Source organism: Cherax quadricarinatus, chromosome 41 (assembly GCF_038502225.1).
Source record: "Cherax quadricarinatus isolate ZL_2023a chromosome 41, ASM3850222v1, whole genome shotgun sequence".
NCBI lineage: Eukaryota > Metazoa > Arthropoda > Malacostraca > Decapoda > Parastacidae > Cherax > Cherax quadricarinatus.
The window spans coordinates 11,296,832-11,315,289 of NC_091332.1; the positions used below are offsets into that span (position 1 = coordinate 11,296,832).

Sequence of the window (18,458 nt, forward strand, 5' to 3'; positions counted from 1 at the left end):
CACCAAATACAATAAATTATTGTGAAATGTTTGGAAGAGCACGGAGACTAATACTCACTCCAGCATAAACAAAGCCACACTGACGATGCGTCAACCACTTCCTCCACCACTGCTTCAACCCTCGTATTTTTGTACAATTTCCTTCAATTCTATCGTATTTATTATTATTATTATTATTATTAGCAGTAGCACAAATGTTTGATTCTTTGCTGTGTTCAAGAGTAAACACATGATGTCACCTTCCAATACCTGTCCGAATAGCCATTCTAATATGCAGTCATAAATGGGTTGACATTATTTATACTGTAGTTTAATAGCAAATAATGAACAAACAAAACACTCACCACACAGTGGTGGGAGGGCTGGTTGCCAGTTGTGGGGGGTCAGAGGGAGGGTAGTAGGGACTCGCAGTGGTGGAGGCAGTGGTATTTAATAACATACATGTTATTAAGCCCTAATGTATGTATTTAGTACAATTTACGACGTTTTCATGTATTTTATGATTGTTCATGGTTCGACAAGTTAAGGAAGAAGTATTGTATTATATTTCCCTACAATATATTGGGGCACCAAACATTTGCGAGGCTCTTGATCCCCTAACCCTCGTGAATGTTGAGGGAGACCTGTACTTAAGTCACCTTGGTTGAAACTTTATTTATAAACTATGTGACAAAATTCACAATTTATATCATGTGGTGAACAATCTTTCCCTTCACCAGAAAGGATATGAATGGCTACAAAAGCATTAATACATCAAGAGAGAGAGAGAGAGAGAGAGAGAGAGAGAGAGAGAGAGATAGAGAGAGAGATAGAGAGAGATAGAGAGAGAGATAGAGAGAGAGATAGAGAGAGAGATAGAGAGAGAGATAGAGAGAGAGAGATAGATATAGAGAGAGAGAGAGAGATATAGAGAGAGAGAGAGATAGAGAGAGAGAGAGAGAGATAGATAGAGAGGGAGAGACTTTATAAAGAATTGTACTTAACCCCTTTCACTGCCTCCCACATAGATCTATGTTGTTAGTGATGATGAGTGGTAAATTTTGACCTACCCATGAGAGAATGGGTCTCTGCAGTGAGTGTAAAGAGTATAAAAAGAATTCTGCTCCCATGCAGTACATGATAGGAAAAGCAAACTTCTTATCTTGAGGTGTTTTCCAGGGTTGTTTTTATGGATTTATTGGATGCTTCTTAGTATCAATTTAATAAGAGTGGAAGACATACTTGCAAAACAAAGAGAAATTTAGCCAGTTTCAGACCAGAAGTAGCTTGAAACAGGCCTCAAAGTGGTGAAAATATTTGATTTTTAGCAGTCTTCCTGAGGATGGGTAGGCCCCCTCCCTGCTTTGTTGTATGGCCTTTTAGTAGGTCTGCTTCAATTACAGGGATAACCTAAATCATGACCAAACATTCTTGGTTATATTATACGAGAAACAGGGTTAATTTTTTTTAACAGTGGTGGATTAAAAATGGAAGGAAAGTATTATACCGAAGAGACCTAGAGATGTGATTAATGAATGGAGGAAAGGGTACTTTATTGATTGGAATGCCTAGTGTTTATTTTGGCCCTTCTTTACCTGGAATATATTGAATTTTGTGAAAAACTGCCCAAATTACCAACATTGTGCACTCTTATGTAGGGTAGTTCTGATAAGCTGAACAGGCAGTTTCTCATGCTCAATTAACAGAACAGAAAGCACACTGGCAAAACAGCTAGTAACTGGGTCAAACTGAGCAATGTAATTGCTCTAAATAGGCCTCAGAGGGGACAAAATTGCTGATGCATAAATTGTACCTAGATCGCCAATATCACGTCTGCATAACAATAAAAGTTCTCCATTTTTGGTGATATTACCTTCAGTAATAGATTATCTACCATTTCAAAAGATATTTTTTGTTTTAATTCACAACACTGTAAGTTCTTTTAATTTTGGAGGTTTCAACAATGAAGGGGTGAGTGAAGAAGCCTTTTTGTAGGTGAATCATCATATTTAATAAAATGGCTACTTTAGTAATAACTTTTCCAGAACATGTTGACACACCACCTCGGTCCAACTATCTATGAATGCACCATGCCAACTGCATTCAGTATTAAATTTATGGGAAGTGCTAACCCTATGCTGGATTATAGAGTGCTTGGAGGCAGTTAGGTATAATCCAAGGAAATAGCTGGTAGCTCCAAATCCTTTGATCAGGAGCCCTTCACCTCTCACTCTTAATGTAATTAGTTTAGATACCCAAGGAAAGTATCTATGGAAGGGAAGGGGGGGGGAGAAAGAGAAATGTTCCAGAGTATGGTAGGACCAACACTTGCATGCAGCAAGGTGGACAGAGGCAGGGAAGATGTCTTTTTTGAGGGTGATGTGAATAGCATGCAAAGAATATGAAGCAAAGGAATAAAAAAGATGTGGGGGTCACTAAGGATATAATTCAAAGGGATGAGGTTTTGTTGAGGTGGTTTGGGCATGTACAAAGGATGGAGAGGAATAAGATGATAAAAAGGGTGTACAAGTCTAGGGTGGAAGGTAGGAGGGGTAGAAGTCGTCCCAAGAACTGTTGGAGGGAGAAGGGGTAAAGGAGGCTTTGAGTTTTAGGAGTTTGAGCATCCAGCAGGCTTTTATGAACAGGTTAGAGGAGTGAATGGGGACAGGTGGTTTTTAATGGATGTGATGTTGGAGTGCGAGCAGGAATTCAGGGAAGCCAGTTAGCTGGATTCGAGTTCAGAAGGTGTGGGAATGTTGCTGTCGGAGGGTAATCTGAATTGTAATGTCAGAACACTTCTGGCAAGCCAGCAACTGAATGAATGATAGTGAATGTGTTTTCTTCTTTGGGTCACCTGCCTTGGCGAGAATTGGCCATTAAGGTAATAAAATAAATATTCATAAAATACACGTGCCTAATGGATATAGTATAAAAAGATAACTATCAATCGAGGGTTTCATAATACTGTATGAAAAATAAAACTTACTTGTCTCTATTTTTGGTGAGAAGATTGGGTTCAATACCTTCCATAAGGCTGTCAAACCACTGTGCCATTGCTCCTTGTTTGTCCGGTGCTTGCTGGCTGATGATCTGTTGTCTCAGTTGGCCAAAATACTAATAAAAAAATCAAATTAAATGATTTGTATAAATCATAGAACACAAAAAAAGTAAGCAGAAGCCTCTGCCACAAAAGATTCAAGAAATACTTATTTTGTGTGTGCGTGTGGGGAAGGGAAGGGAGTAATAATGTTTATATTATAATACACATGAAATTTGCTGTTTGGAGTGATATCTGAACTGTAGTATCTGCATACCTCTGCAAAGACAGTGATTATATTTGAATGATGGTGAGAATGTTTTTCTTTTTTTGGGTTACTCTGCCTTGGTGGGAATAAATATAGTGGAGGGATGGCAGGGTAGGGGTCATCCTAGGAAAGGATGGAGGGAGGGGGGCGGGGGTAAAGGAGGTTTTGTGGGCAAGAGGTTTGGACATACAGCAGTTGCATGTGAGCATATTAGATAGGAGTGTAGATGAATGGGTTTTGGGACTTGACGAGCTTAAAAAAAAGTATATATTTTTTTTTTAATTTAATGGTAAAGAGCTATTATCCTACCTTGGTTCATGTCAAATTCCACCCCTATGAAAGGAAAAAAGTACTACCACCCCTTGAATGCATCCTACAATATTTAACTGTAGTTATTTCTTAGTAGAAGAACAAAAGCAAAGGTGTAAGGAAAGCAGAGTATCAGTGTGAATGTGGCATGGCATGCTCCAAGTGGACTACTCCAAGGGGTCCCTCACAGAAAATAATGTTAGGATGAAGAGAGTGCAAAGCATGCAACTTCAATTGCACAAGGATTTGTTCCAGCCCATGAATGGCATGGAAAGTTCTACTGTTCAGTTTAAGATGTGAATAAAAGCACCACAAAGACAAGCCTTTATTGTAAACATAAACACACCAGACAATTTTTTTTTTTTTTTTTTTTTTTTTATCACACTGGCCGATTCCCACCAAGGCAGGGTGGCCCGAAAAAGAAAAACTTTCACCATCATTCACTCCATCACTGTCTTGCCAGAAGGGTGCTTTACACTACAGTTTTTAAACTGCAACATTAACACCCCTCCTTCAGAGTGCAGGCACTGTACTTCCCATCTCCAGGACTCAAGTCCGGCCTGCCGGTTTCCCTGAATCCCTTCATAAATGTTACTTTGCTCACACTCCAACAGCACGTCAAGTATTAAAAACCATTTGTCTCCATTCACTCCTATCAAACACGCTCACGCATGCCTGCTGGAAGTCCAAGCCCCTCGCACACAAAACCTCCTTTACCCCCTCCCTCCAACCCTTCCTAGGCCGTCCCCTACCCCGCCTTCCTTCCACTACAGACTGATACACTCTTGAAGTCATTCTGTTTCGCTCCATTCTCTCTACATGTCCGAACCACCTCAACAACCCTTCCTCAGCCCTCTGGACAACAGTTTTGGTAATCCCGCACCTCCTCCTAACTTCCAAACTACGAATTCTCTGCATTATATTCACACCACACATTGCCCTCAGACATGACATCTCCACTGCCTCCAGCCTTCTCCTCGCTGCAACATTCATCACCCACGCTTCACACCCATATAAGAGCGTTGGTAAAACTATACTCTCATACATTCCCCTCTTTGCCTCCAAGGACAAAGTTCTTTGTCTCCACAGACTCCTAAGTGCACCACTCACTCTTTTTCCCTCATCAATTCTATGATTCACCTCATCTTTCATAGACCCATCCGCTGACACGTCCACTCCCAAATATCTGAATACGTTCACCTCCTCCATACTCTCTCCCTCCAATCTGATATTCAATCTTTCATCACCTAATCTTTTTGTTATCCTCATAACCTTACTCTTTCCTGTATTCACCTTTAATTTTCTTCTTTTGCACACCCTACCAAATTCATCCACCAATCTCTGCAGCTTCTCTTCAGAATCTCCCAAGAGCACAGTGTCATCAGCAAAGAGCAGCTGTGACAACTCCCACTTTGTGTGTGATTCTTTATCTTTTAACTCCACGCCTCTTGCCAAGACCCTCGCATTTACTTCTCTTACAACCCCATCTATAAATATATTAAACAACCACGGTGACATCACACATCCTTGTCTAAGGCCTACTTTTACTGGGAAAAAATTTCCCTCTTTCCTACATACTCTAACTTGAGCCTCACTATCCTCGTAAAAACTCTTCACTGCTTTCAGTAACCTACCTCCTACACCATACACTTGCAACATCTGCCACATTGCCCCCCTATCCACCCTGTCATACGCCTTTTCCCAATCCATAAATGCCACAAAGACCTCTTTAGCCTTATCTAAATACTGTTCACTTATATGTTTCACTGTAAACACCTGGTCCACACACCCCCTACCTTTCCTAAAGCCTCCTTGTTCATCTGCTATCCTATTCTCCGTCTTACTCTTAATTCTTTCAATTATAACTCTACCATACACTTTACCAGGTACACTCAACAGACTTATCCCCCTATAATTTTTGCACTCTCTTTTATCCCCTTTGCCTTTATACAAAGGAACTATGCATGCTCTCTGCCAATCCCTAGGTACCTTACCCTCTTCCATACATTTATTAAATAATTGCACCAACCACTCCAAAACTATATCCCCACCTGCTTTTAACATTTCTATCTTTATCCCATCAATCCCGGCTGCCTTACCCCCTTTCATTTTACCTACTGCCTCACGAACTTCCCCCACACTCACAACTGGCTCTTCCTCACTCCTACAAGATGTTATTCCTCCTTGCCCTATACACGAAATCACAGCTTCCCTATCTTCATCAACATTTAACAACTCCTCAAAATATTCCCTCCATCTTCCCAATACCTCTAACTCTCCATTTAATAACTCTCCTCTCCTATTTTTAACTGACAAATCCATTTGTTCTCTAGGCTTTCTTAACTTGTTAATCTCACTCCAAAACTTTTTCTTATTTTCAACAAAATTTGTTGATAACATCTCACCCACTCTCTCATTTGCTCTCTTTTTACATTGCTTCACCACTCTCTTAACCTCTCTCTTTTTCTCCATATACTCTTCCCTCCTTGCATCACTTCTACTTTGTAAAAACTTCTCATATGCTAACTTTTTCTCCCTTACTACTCTCTTTACATCATCATTCCACCAATCGCTCCTCTTCCCTCCTGCACCCACTTACCTGTAACCACAAACTTCTGCTGAACACTCTAACACTACATTTTTAAACCTACCCCATACCTCTTCGACCCCATTGCCTATGCTCTCATTAGCCCATCTATCCTCCAATAGCTGTTTATATCTTACCCTAACTGCCTCCTCTTTTAGTTTATAAACCTTCACCTCTCTCTTCCCTGATGCTTCTATTCTCCTTGTATCCCATCTACCTTTTACTCTCAGTGTAGCTACAACTAGAAAGTGATCTGATATATCTGTGGCCCCTCTATAAACATGTACATCCTGAAGTCTACTCAACAGTCTTTTATCTACCAATACATAATCCAACAAACTACTGTCATTTTGCCCTACATCATATCGTGTATACTTATTTATCCTCTTTTTCTTAAAATATGTATTACCTATAACTAAACCCCTTTCTATACAAAGTTCAATCAAAGGGCTCCCATTATCATTTACACCTGGCACCCCAAACTTACCTACCACACCCTCTCTAAAAGTTTCTCCTACTTTAGCATTCAGACAAACTATCATGAAAAACAGTCACCATAAATGAGCTTAAGTATCCAGTCACAGTGAAAATGAGCAAAGAGGGGATTAGGTGTGGAAAGTTATGAAAGCATGGAAAAGGATTAAATGTGCCCTTTTTTTTTTTATCACATTTACTTGTCACACTGCCTAGCAGGAATTTTTTAATGGCTAGCAGTATTAAACAACTTTTACATTGCCATCTGCAATAAAGACACGTCTTATTCATCAACTTGTCAGTACTTCTCATGTTGCATTTTACCCTGGATTTCTACAGCCTATAAGCATTTCCTTATACATTTATATCTGTCTTCTTCTTTTATGACTGCAGCCATTTTCCTGTCTTTCTCTTATTTTCCTACTCTTCTAGGGTATATCCTATGTGCTTCTTACTGTTGAAATCATCTATGCATTTTTTATCATACTGATTTCTTGTTGATTTCTTCCAACGTTTTATATGCTGGCTTCTCCACAAAGCCAGAAACAATCCTAGTCTCTGTTCAGTTTCTTAAAATTACTTATGATTACAGAATTTGTATTTTTTTATTATCTTAGTGCTTGAGTACTTGTTTACCATAGTGGCTCTTTCTGTTACCTCAAGTATCATTGCTTGGTTACGTTCTCATTTTGCATGAATGTCCAGTATCTTTCATCTCTGAATTTATATTGTATGGCTTACATTCTCTCATTTTTTTTTTTTTTTTACAACCAACTCTTATCTTGACCTGACATTTTAGTTTAGCATTTTTTTGTTTTAAGCTCACTGATTATATTTTTCTATCCTTTCTAATTTAAATCAACCTTTTATTATTTATGTCCATAATATTTTTGTAAAACCTTCACAGTCATTATTACTGTATTTTTTACTTTCATTTATTTTATTTTCCATATCTGAATGTTTCAGCAAGCTTTTTTTCTTGTCAAAATTGCTTTGTAGGCAACTGGCACTCAATGTGTATATTCTTTGAGGAGCCATAATTAGCCTTCTCACTGTCTGTTATGTAGATCTACGTTATTGATGCCAACATCACTCGTGTAGATCTATGTTTTGAGCACAGTGCCTTCAAATATGCTGTGAGCAATAAATCTTGGCCTAGACATGAGAGAATAGATCTGTGCAGTAAGCATGCATGTTATAAAAAAAAATCCTGCCCAAAACAGATGACAGAAAAAGTGAACCTCTGACCTGGTGTTTGGTGTACAACATCAAACTTGAGGTGTTTTCTAGGATGGCTTTTATGGTTGTATTGGCTGTTTCTTGATATTAATTGATAGAATGGAAGACATACTACTGAAATAAAAAAGCTAGCAGTGGTAGTTTCAAATCGGGTTTAAAAAAGAGCACACATATTTTTGACGATTTTCCCGAGGACATGCAAGACCTCCTTCCCCCTGGTCTGTTTTATGGGTTTTTACTAGGTCTGATTCAATTGTTGGAATGCCCCTCAACCATGACCAAATCAATGGTTATATTTTATCTGAGAAATAAGATAAAACTTTTGTTTTTTTTTTGTGTGGTGATGAATGCAAAGTGGAGGGCAAGTGTAATATAGGAGAGGCTTGGGGATATGATTAATGAACAGAGGAAATGTTGCTTTAGTGCCTGGAATGTCTACAGTGTTTATTTTTATCTCTTTAAATAAGTTTTTTTAATTTATGTAAAACTGGTCAAATTACCAACATCTGTGCAGTTTATAGGGTAGTTTCGTAACAGTTGAATGAATGGTGTCTTGTGCTCAAACGATAGAAAGGAAGGCACATTAGCAAAATAGCTAAGAATTTGGTTGAATTGAGCAATGAAACTGATTTAAAATAGGACTCAAAGTTGGCAAATCACCAATGTGTAAATTATGCCCAGGCTGCAAACTTTATGCCTGCACAATTCCACAAGTTTTCTATCAAATTTCATATTTTCGGTGTTATTAACTTCAGAAAGATTCTCTACCACTTCAGATTCTTTTTTAAATTCCTGACACTGTCAGTACTTTCTGACCTAAGGATACCACTTGCAGTCTCCAAAACTGTAAAACTATGATGGGTAGTTTTTGCAGATCGATGCTTGAAACATACACTTCTGTTAATTTCCTCTTGTCAAATTGCAAAGCTGTGGTGCCAGTGTAAAAACTGTCCTGTAGTTGACATTTTTTTCTTCTACTCGTACTTAAGTCGGTACAAATTATGAGTTTTATTTCATCTAGTTCTCAGATGCTTTATTGTATAATTTTTTCTTCCCCAATCCTACAATAAACCTGTGATAATTTTGAATTTGCCACCAGATGAGCATGGTAGCAATGTTGGAGTTGAAACATGCTTTATGCTGGTGAAATATCATATGAATTAGATATAACAGACATGTATGTAGTACATACATCACCAAAAGCTCACATCAACCAAATAACTTCTGTATTAATATTGGTAGAATTACTGACAAATAACTAATGCAGCTAATGCTCATTTGGCAAATCCAAGAGTGCCTTCAGGAATTTCAAGTTATTTAGGGCCCTTAGAATATAAAACACCAACATAGAACCTACATTTAAAAAAGCATTTAAAGGAACCTGAAAAAGTGTAGAAGTATGCAATGAGACTAATTCCAGAGCTAAGGGGTATGAGCTATGAGGAGAGGTTAATGGAACAATCTAATAACACTGGAGGACAAAAACCAGAGGAGGCATGATAACAACATACAAAATACTCAGATAATGATAGGGTAAACAGGAACAGGTTTGGAAAAAGAGGTACTCAGGAGGCATGACTGGAAGTTAAAGACACAAATGAGCCACAGGGATGTCAGGAAGTATTTCTTCAGTCTCAGGGTGGTCAGGAAATGGAATGATCTCAACGAAGAAAGGTGGAGGCTGGCTCCATATACACGTAGTTTTAAAGAGGAGGTATGATAAGGTCCACTAGACCAGGAGGGAGTGAATCTGGCAGGCAGCAGAATGAGAGGCAGAACAAGGCACTAAGACTACAGCAACCACATACAGATGCAAGTGGAATAATCGGCAGAAACATGCTCACTTCTTGGATTAGAGCATAATTTAGTTAGTCATCAAAGAGGAAGACCAATACAGAAAAAAATGCTTAGAGGATGTAGCAATCCTAGGTTTCAACACCATATTAAAGACAAACTACTACAGAGCAGAGCCAAATTAGTAAATAGGTACAAAGACCAAATTAATCTAATAGTTTACATACATATCCTGCCTTCTTAATCCTCCAATGCCTTATCATCCCCTCCCTCCCCCACTATTACAAAATATACAGCATTATCTTAACCTTTGGCATTCCTCAGAAATGTTGCCTACAATAAATGCATGTTACATGACTCACTGATGACATTCCTTCCCATATATGCAATTTAGATAAAAACTAATAAATAAAACAAAAAATTATGTACCTCATTATTTAAAAGGATGAGTGGTAGAAGTGGACGGGACATGCTCCACTGGTTTCTACAATCTTCAAACATGATTATGTTGAGAACCGTGGCTAACATCTGTTGGAGGATGGATGGCTGGTGTTTCATAACTTTAACCAGGGCATCAGTCTCCAGGTCTACTGTGCCTTTTTTACCTGAAATTTAATAAATTTGATGGCATATGCAGGATTTCCATACATGCATTTCTAACTTAATAAAGGAGCACATTTCTTTATACATTCACAAAATTAAATAAGTTCTTCTTTTTTAATGTCCGGTAGTATACACTGAATAAATTCAGTAATTTATACTCTCGATTTGAATTGTCATTCTTCATATACATGGTAATATTACAATTGTTAACAACCCACCCGTACCTTTGAAGCGTTACTTCAGATACTGTATTTTAATCCTTTTGGATGATGTATAATTTCACTTCCCTGAAGGAGTATTTTTCATCTGTAAGAGCCCATATTTTTCAAGTACTAGTTTACCATCCTTATTCTCAGGATCTTTCCCATCACTTTACAGAGTAGAGATGCATGTCTATAGTTTAAAACTTCATGTCTGTTCCTTTCTTTAAATATTAATACTGCATTGGCTGCTTTCCAGGTGTTTGGCATCTCTCCCATCCTCAGTCTGGTTGGTACTGCAAATCTTACCTAGGTGCCTTACTTACGATGTCAACTCACACCATATACAGGACAAATTGCTGTTCAGTTTCTTGACTCCTCTCATATCCAACTTGTCAGATGACTTTTTTCTTTTGCATTGCCTTCTGTCACCACCTGGAAAGGTGCTCCATCTCTCAGTTCTGACAGTGATCCTTGGTCATTTGTTAATGGAGTCTTTTATTGAGCACTTTAGTTTTCCCAACTATTGTTACTAATCACATGGTCATTTACAAACATTTTTCTTTTTATAAGGACTATGAAAGTTTTTACTAGTCCTTAGCTTCCGTGGCATGGTAATTTTCAAACTATTGCTATGTTTTCCTTAAAGTTCTACTCCTTTGTACATATAGCAAACCTCAAAATGCATGGATTGTTCCTAAAAATTGGTGCATTATGAAAAAATGGTGTTATATTACAAGAACATGCGGAAAAATAGAAAAATGTTACTGATACCCCCAAGTTTGCCAAATGTCTTTTCAATATTTTACTAGGTGAGACTACATAGCTGATCTTACCTTACATTCTAGTTGACATTGTTTGTTGACATGGAAGTGTGTGGAGAGGGATGATGTGGCCCTATTGGGCTAAGGTGGAAGGTTGCAGTTCTTGTGTTGATTTGGATGCAGAACTGTTGAAAGTTGATGGCTGTACTACAGTCCTCATGTATAGTATAATGACTCTCTGGTTTCTCTTGCAGTACTTCATAGAGCTGTCAATAAGCTATCAGCTGTTCCACTTCTGAGCAATGCTTCTAGATGTGTCAGCATATTTTTAGGTGAAAATGTCTGCAAATTTACTAATAACATGGAATTGCCTATGATACTGATGAAGTGTTGTGATAATGTTGGTAAAATTACTGACAATATATTAGGTAAAAGGACAAGGGGAACTAAAGTGACATTTTGTGGCAATGTTTCACTCTCCAAGAGCTCTGTCAAGCCATTACTAGGCCCCAACTTGGGCTGGAAAGGAAAAATTTCCATGGCATGTAGCACCCAGAATTTTCTACAACTTTATGCTATGCTGACTTCATGTTTTATGGTGCATAATATCAGCAGTTTCTAATGCACTATAAAATTTTGGTTGCACTTTTTCAATCTTGTTGCAGCATGATCACATTATATGATTTTGCATAATATGAGGATTTACTGAACCCATTCTACCAAATTTTTTTTTTTCATATTTTTTTGCATCAGTTCCATGCCTTTTTACATCTGGATTTTAATTGTACTGTATTAGAGTATTGCCTTTTAAACAAATGACGGTCCCTAATTTCATCTTCTTTTGCTCTTAGACTGAAATGAACCTATAATAATAATGGTGAACTCTTTGCATAATCAAGCGAGGCATTTTATATATCTTGTGTTGATCTCCCAGTGAACTGTATTTCTTACTGAATTAAGATGAAGAACTCTTTTCTTTCCATCATTCCCTGGTGAGGGGTTGGAGGATCACTGACCCCCACAGCCATGTCTCAGCAATCAATCTTAACACTACTGAGTTTATACTACTGTATACTGTTTAGGATAAGTTGAAGACATTTAACCAATTTGTGTAGGCACTCACTGACAATGTTAATGCATACCTTAAAATTCATCAAAAGTTTCTTGTTTGGAATGCAAAACCTATTTTCCCATAGACATGCAGTACTAAATGTTGTTTAGTGTAAATACTATAACATGTAGAACAGGATAAAAATAAATAAAATTAGTCATATTTTGTCTGGGCGGGTGTCTACTTTCCTTTGAAAATCAACTATAGGGTTCTGTTCAAAATATTCTCATTGGATTTCCTCCACTCAATTTGTTTTTTTCTAGTGTCTCCTTCTCCTGAATGTCAATATAAAGCAGTTTAGAATGATATTCAAATAGGTATTATTAAAAAATCAAGTGAATCTGTAAATACATACTGTATCTCCCAACTGCTCTCTCCTCCCTCTCCCCCTAGTCCAAGCTATGTATCAGCCCAGCTCAATTTCATCTGGCCAATTGTCCATTTGGCACAAGACAGTAATTGAAATCAACCATATAATTTCATTTAAAATGTATTCATTGGATTTCCGAATGCCCAGATGTCAAGATAAACCAGTTTAGTGATGTTTAAAATTATATTTTTAGGAAACAGCAAATGCTAGAATGCAAAAATGAACTGTGTCTTGCAACAATGTTTACTAACGGCCACAACACCATTTTCTACTGCTGCTGTCTCAGCCTAATGTGGCTGTAACTACTCCTGCATCGTGGAAGAGCAAGTCCTTGTTCCTAAGTCATTAGTTAGTTCTTAAGTGCCAATGTTGCAAAAACATAATATTGTAAGTTAGGACATCTTAAGTCAGGGAACCACTGTGTAATATACATTAACACCAGCTAATGCAAAACATGATAGCAAAACTATGCAGTGATGAATGAACAGAAAATGGGGAAAACAAAAAACTGAGGTAATGAATATAGTACCAAACCCATGTCAATATTATGATGTCATTGTTGCATTTCCACTGAGTCACTGCAAAAGCTGCAGTTTGCCTGGAAGGATTACTTGCAACCTACTGTGACTGGTTTCAAGGATCCTACTCACAGCCCAGCCTGAGGCTAGACTTCATTACTGACAGCCTGGCCAGCCATGCTGTTGCTGCCAGCAACCTAGCACTTGTACTAAGTAGTCCAATTCATTATTAAGAAATTCTACCTTTTTGAGCATGTAAAATTTTATTTATGTAATTGTTGGTAGAACATTAAAGAGTTTTAGAATCTTGGACTAGACTTCATGGTTGGCAATCTTATCAACTAGGATGTGATAGCTGCAGTATGAAGTCCAGCATTGGAATCACAAAGAATGAGCAAGAACAATTAAATGGATTTCTTTATGTTCCTTCTTGAAAGGAGTTATGGGTCTGTGGTTAATTTCTCCTATATATGAAGGGAGGAGGTTGAAAATTCTCTAACTCTTTATACTTATTGCACCCCTGCTTTTTTTTTTATGTTTAGAATGGCCGTCACACAGAACTAAGTACTGAGACTTGCATAGTTTGACGTCATAAGCTCAGCTAACTTAGATAAGCTGTGAGTGGTAAATTTTGGCCTAGATATGAGAATGGGTCTGTGCAATGAGTGTGCATAGTATATATAAAAAAAAAAATCCTGCCCCACGCAGTACATGACGGGAAAAGCAAAACTCTGACTTTTGTGTTTGGTTTAAAACAGCAACTTTGATGTTATACAGGATGGTTTTTATGGTTTTACTGGCTGTTTCTTGATATCATTTAACCTTTAAACTGTCTAAACACAGATCTATGTTATTACCACTAGCACTTCAAATATAGATCAATGTTTTATGTTTCCTGCCTCCAAATTTGGCACGACTGGCCTGAGATGCCTGGTCAGTATAGAATGGGTCTTAACACTCGGGTGTGCATAGTATTAAAAAAATCTGGGACCACTTAGTACCTTGTGGGAACACCAGTTCAATTGAGTGCCAGCTAGAGCAAATAGCATGGCAAACACCAGGGATTCACTGATGTCATGTCATATTAACACCCATTTTAAGAGGAAAGTGATGTTGACCCAGAGTTTAGTGGCTCTGAGATGGATGTAGTCACAAGTGGTCGAGATAATATCAAAAACCTCGATAATAACCTATGTGTAACATCTGTGCAACATCCTTTCATTTTTGATACCACTGGTAGTGTCATCCTGCCAGAATGTCCTATAATCTATGCCCTAAGTAAAGAGAAATGATTCTGGAACGTGTAATACGTATTTGGCAGGCCAGCTGGCTGGCTGGCTGGCTGACTGACTTTGGCTGTCTCTCTGTCTGTATCTGTCTATATCTCTGTATCTATCTGTCTGTCTCTGTCTATCTCTATCTGTCTGTCTCTGTCTATCTCTATCTGTCTGTCTCTGTCTATCTCTATCTGTCTGTCTCTGTCTATCTCTATCTGTCTGTCTCTGTCTCTCTCTCAGGTACACATAAGTACAGTTATCATACATAGTGTAAATTACAGTGGAACCTCAAATATCAAACTTAATCTGTTCCAGGGGTTAGTTCTAAATTCGAAAAGTCTGAAAAGCGAAGCAATATTTCAAATAAGAAATAATGGAAATACAATTAACCCATTCCAGAAACTCAAAAATATTCTCCAAAAAAATACATTATATGGAGGTTAATTATAGTTTTACATACACACAACAAATATAGTGTTCAATTATGTATTAATAAATTTAAATAAACATATAAAATAACATTTTACTTTATTGAAGATTGGTGATGGCATCTGGAAGATAGAGAGGAGAGAGGGAGTTGGGGTTAGTGTTTGGAAGGAGAATCCCCCTCCAGGAGGACTTCAGGTATCAAAGCCCTCTATGGGGTTACTTTCCTTCTCTGTCTTTTAATGCCACTAGGACCAGCTTGAGAGTCATTGGACCCCTGTCTCACAAAATAACTGTCCACAGTCCTCTGTTTCTGGTGCCTCTAAGATTTTCCTAAAATGGGACATGGTTCTGTCACTGAACTTGTTGCAAAGATGGCTTGTTTCAGCTTGCTCAGGGTGGTACTTCTCCACAAACATTTGGACATCATTCCACTTCTGTATTGTTTCCTTCTTCACATCTATGGTGTTTCTCACTTTCTTTACCACAGGGGTACCACTAGCAAGTTTCATTGCTCCCATTGTAGCTTATTTCACAGTCCCACAAGCACTAAACACAATGAAATAATCGTAAAATGTTTGAATGAGAGTGCAGGTTAGTGTTCACTCAAGCATCAACAAAACCAGACTGGCTCACGGTGCCTGCGTGGGGACGCGGACAGAGCAGGCTGCCAGACAGGTCCGGTACCTGGCGGTTTGAAAATAGGGATGAGTTCGATAATAGGGACAAAGTTGGTTCGAAAAAAGGGTTCTATTTTCGAAGAGTTCGATAAGCGTTACGTTCAAAATTTGAGGTTCCACTGTACTTAGGATAACCCAAAAAAAATCCAGGCAAAGTGCTATACTGTACTTTTAGATATAAGGCATAAGCATGACTGACATGTAATACACATTTTCACTCTGTCATCAATCAGACATAATGACTCTGCATCGTGTGTAATACCTGTTGGTTCATAAGCTGCTCTCTGAGACAGAGACAAGCAGACAGAAAGACAGACAGAATGAAAGATAAGCAGACAAAGCTAGGCAGAAAGACATGTTTATGTGTAACAGTGAACACAAATAAACCTAGGGTTCCCTACAGTAGTGCACTGTCAGCAGTGGAGTGACACTCGTCTTACACCATGCTTCAAAGAGTTTCAAATGTACTCCAGCATGTCTAAAACATTGCTGGGACCTATAAGTACTCTGTATATATTTCTAGACAACTGCAAATGACCAAGGCAGGTGAAAATGTTCACCTGTAGGTGTGTTTGTGACTATCTGAGTACTATTTCAGTACCTAATATTAGTGTCAGAACAAAGATTGACTATGAAATCACAAGAATATAAATTGTAATTATCAGATGATAAAAATTATATAAATTAAAATAAAAATGAGAAAAAAGGTATATCAGCAACACTTCTGCAAGTAGCAGGACTCCATGTTGCCATCAGGTGAGCATCTAGCGCCAAGTTCGCAGTCATATCTTGGCAAGTACTGATTCTAATTTTTTTTTTTTGTCTATTTGCACATAGCTAATTGCCCTCTTTAATTAAAAATATTCGGAGCGCTGGCAGTAAAAACGTAGATCTACATTTGGACAGCTTAAGGGTTAACAGAATGGAAGATATACTACTGAAATAAGATGATTTTGGTTGGTTTCAGGAGTGCAAGTACAGCAGGACCCAACTTATACAGAAGGTTAGGTTCCAGGCTACCGCCGGAAAGCAGACATCACCGGAAAGCGGAACGTCATTTGTTTCCACTTATAAATGTCAGATAATAAGTTTACACAAACATATACATACAGTGGACCCCCGGTATTCAATATTAATCCATTCCTGAGAGCTCATCGAATACCGATAATATCGAGAACCGAATCAATTTTCCTCATAAGAAATAATGGAAATCAAATTAGTCCGTGCAAGACACCCAAAAGTATGAAAAAAAAATTTTACTACATGAAATATTAAGTTTAATGCAATAGAATAATTACAATAAAATAATTGACACTTACCTTTAATGAAGATCTGGTGATGATTGATGGGATGGGAGGAGGGGAGAGGTGTTAGTGTTTAGAAGGGGAATCCCCTTCCATTAGGACTTGAGGTAGCAAGTCCTTTTCCGGGGTTACTTCCCTTCTTCTTTTAATGCCACTAGGACCAGCTTGAGAGTCACTGGACCTCTGTCACACAACAAATCTATCCATAGAGCTCTGTACCTCCCATTCCTTTACGATTTGTCTAAAATGGGCCACAACATTGTCATTGTAATAGTCACCAACACGGCTTGCAATAGCTGTGTTAGGGTGATTTTCATCCATAAAGGTTTGCACTTCAACCCACTGTGCACACATTTCCTTAATTTTTGAAGTAGGCACAATGGAGTCCACAACTGGTATAGGCTTCTCAGGGTTAGCCCCAAACCCTTCAAAATCTTTCTTAATTTCCATACTAATTCTCACCCTTTTTACCACAGGGTTGGCACTAGAAGCTTTCTTGGGCCCCATGGTGACTTATTTTGCAGAAACAAGCACCAAACACAGAGATAATATGGATAATATGGAATGTACCGAATGTATCCTTAGATGCGCGCACACTGGCTGGCTTGTAAACACTGGCACACACGGGGCAGTTCAGGCCACACGTGGACAGGTTTCGTACGGATCATATCGAATACCGGGTTTTCAATTGAATACCGAGGAAATTTTTTTTGCGATATAATGCATCGAATACTGGATTTATCGAATACCGATGCCATCGAATACCAGGGGTCCACTGTATTAAGTTAGCAATAGAATTAGGCATTAAAAAACAATAAAAAGTAAAATACACACACGGGACACTCATTACTTACCTCAAAATATTTGTAGTGTTAATGTAGGGTGAGAAGTGAGTAGTGTTTATTGTAAGAAGTCAGGTGTGGTAGGTATGGAAGCCCACCTGGCCAACCCACCCACACGTAATACGACATTTAAAGCGTGGTAGGTATGGTAGCCCATCTGGCCAACCCACCCACACATAATATACTAGACATTTAAAGTGCCCTAGAGAGATAAAATGCATATACAGTACACTTATTACTTACCTTACAACATTTGTAGTTTTAATGTAGGGCGAGAGGTGAGCAAACGAGATAAAAACAAATAAACAAGAGAGAGAGAGAACGAGTAAATGAGAGAGGACAGAGCCACAGAGTATGTAAACAAGCAGATGAACACGGCTGGTGGGTTGACACACATTCATTTCTATATTTGTAAAGCTTATATCATAATACAAACACCTCACATTGTGTACAAGTTGTCTCCACGTTGGTATGGTAGAATAAATAAAGAGCAACACTCCCATTCTCATGTAACACACCATTTTTAGAAGGAATGACACTCTGAGTGAAGGCATATGAAAGGAATAATTTTATACAGTTATCCCCAGTAATACTAATGTGTACACATTTTCTTTAGTGTTGGACTAAAAACATTATTCTTTCCGACACTCCAACAAGATGACTGGAAAAACATCTC

The 18,458-nt window shown here is 38.2% G+C and overlaps 1 protein-coding gene across 4 annotated transcripts in view; it reads right to left on the minus strand.

The window, feature by feature from the left end:
- The window catches only part of Ranbp16 (Ran-binding protein 16), a 170,089-nt gene that overhangs the window by 3,437 nt on the left and 148,194 nt on the right, over nt 1-18,458 (minus strand). For all 4 annotated transcript variants that reach the window (XM_070093002.1, XM_070093003.1, XM_070093000.1 and 1 more), the window contains 2 exons: nt 10,117-10,292; nt 2,966-3,093 (listed from right to left, as the gene is read on the minus strand). In XM_070093002.1, coding sequence (XP_069949103.1) covers nt 2,966-3,093; nt 10,117-10,292 — 304 coding nt within the window. The remainder of the gene's footprint in view (nt 1-2,965; nt 3,094-10,116; nt 10,293-18,458) is intronic.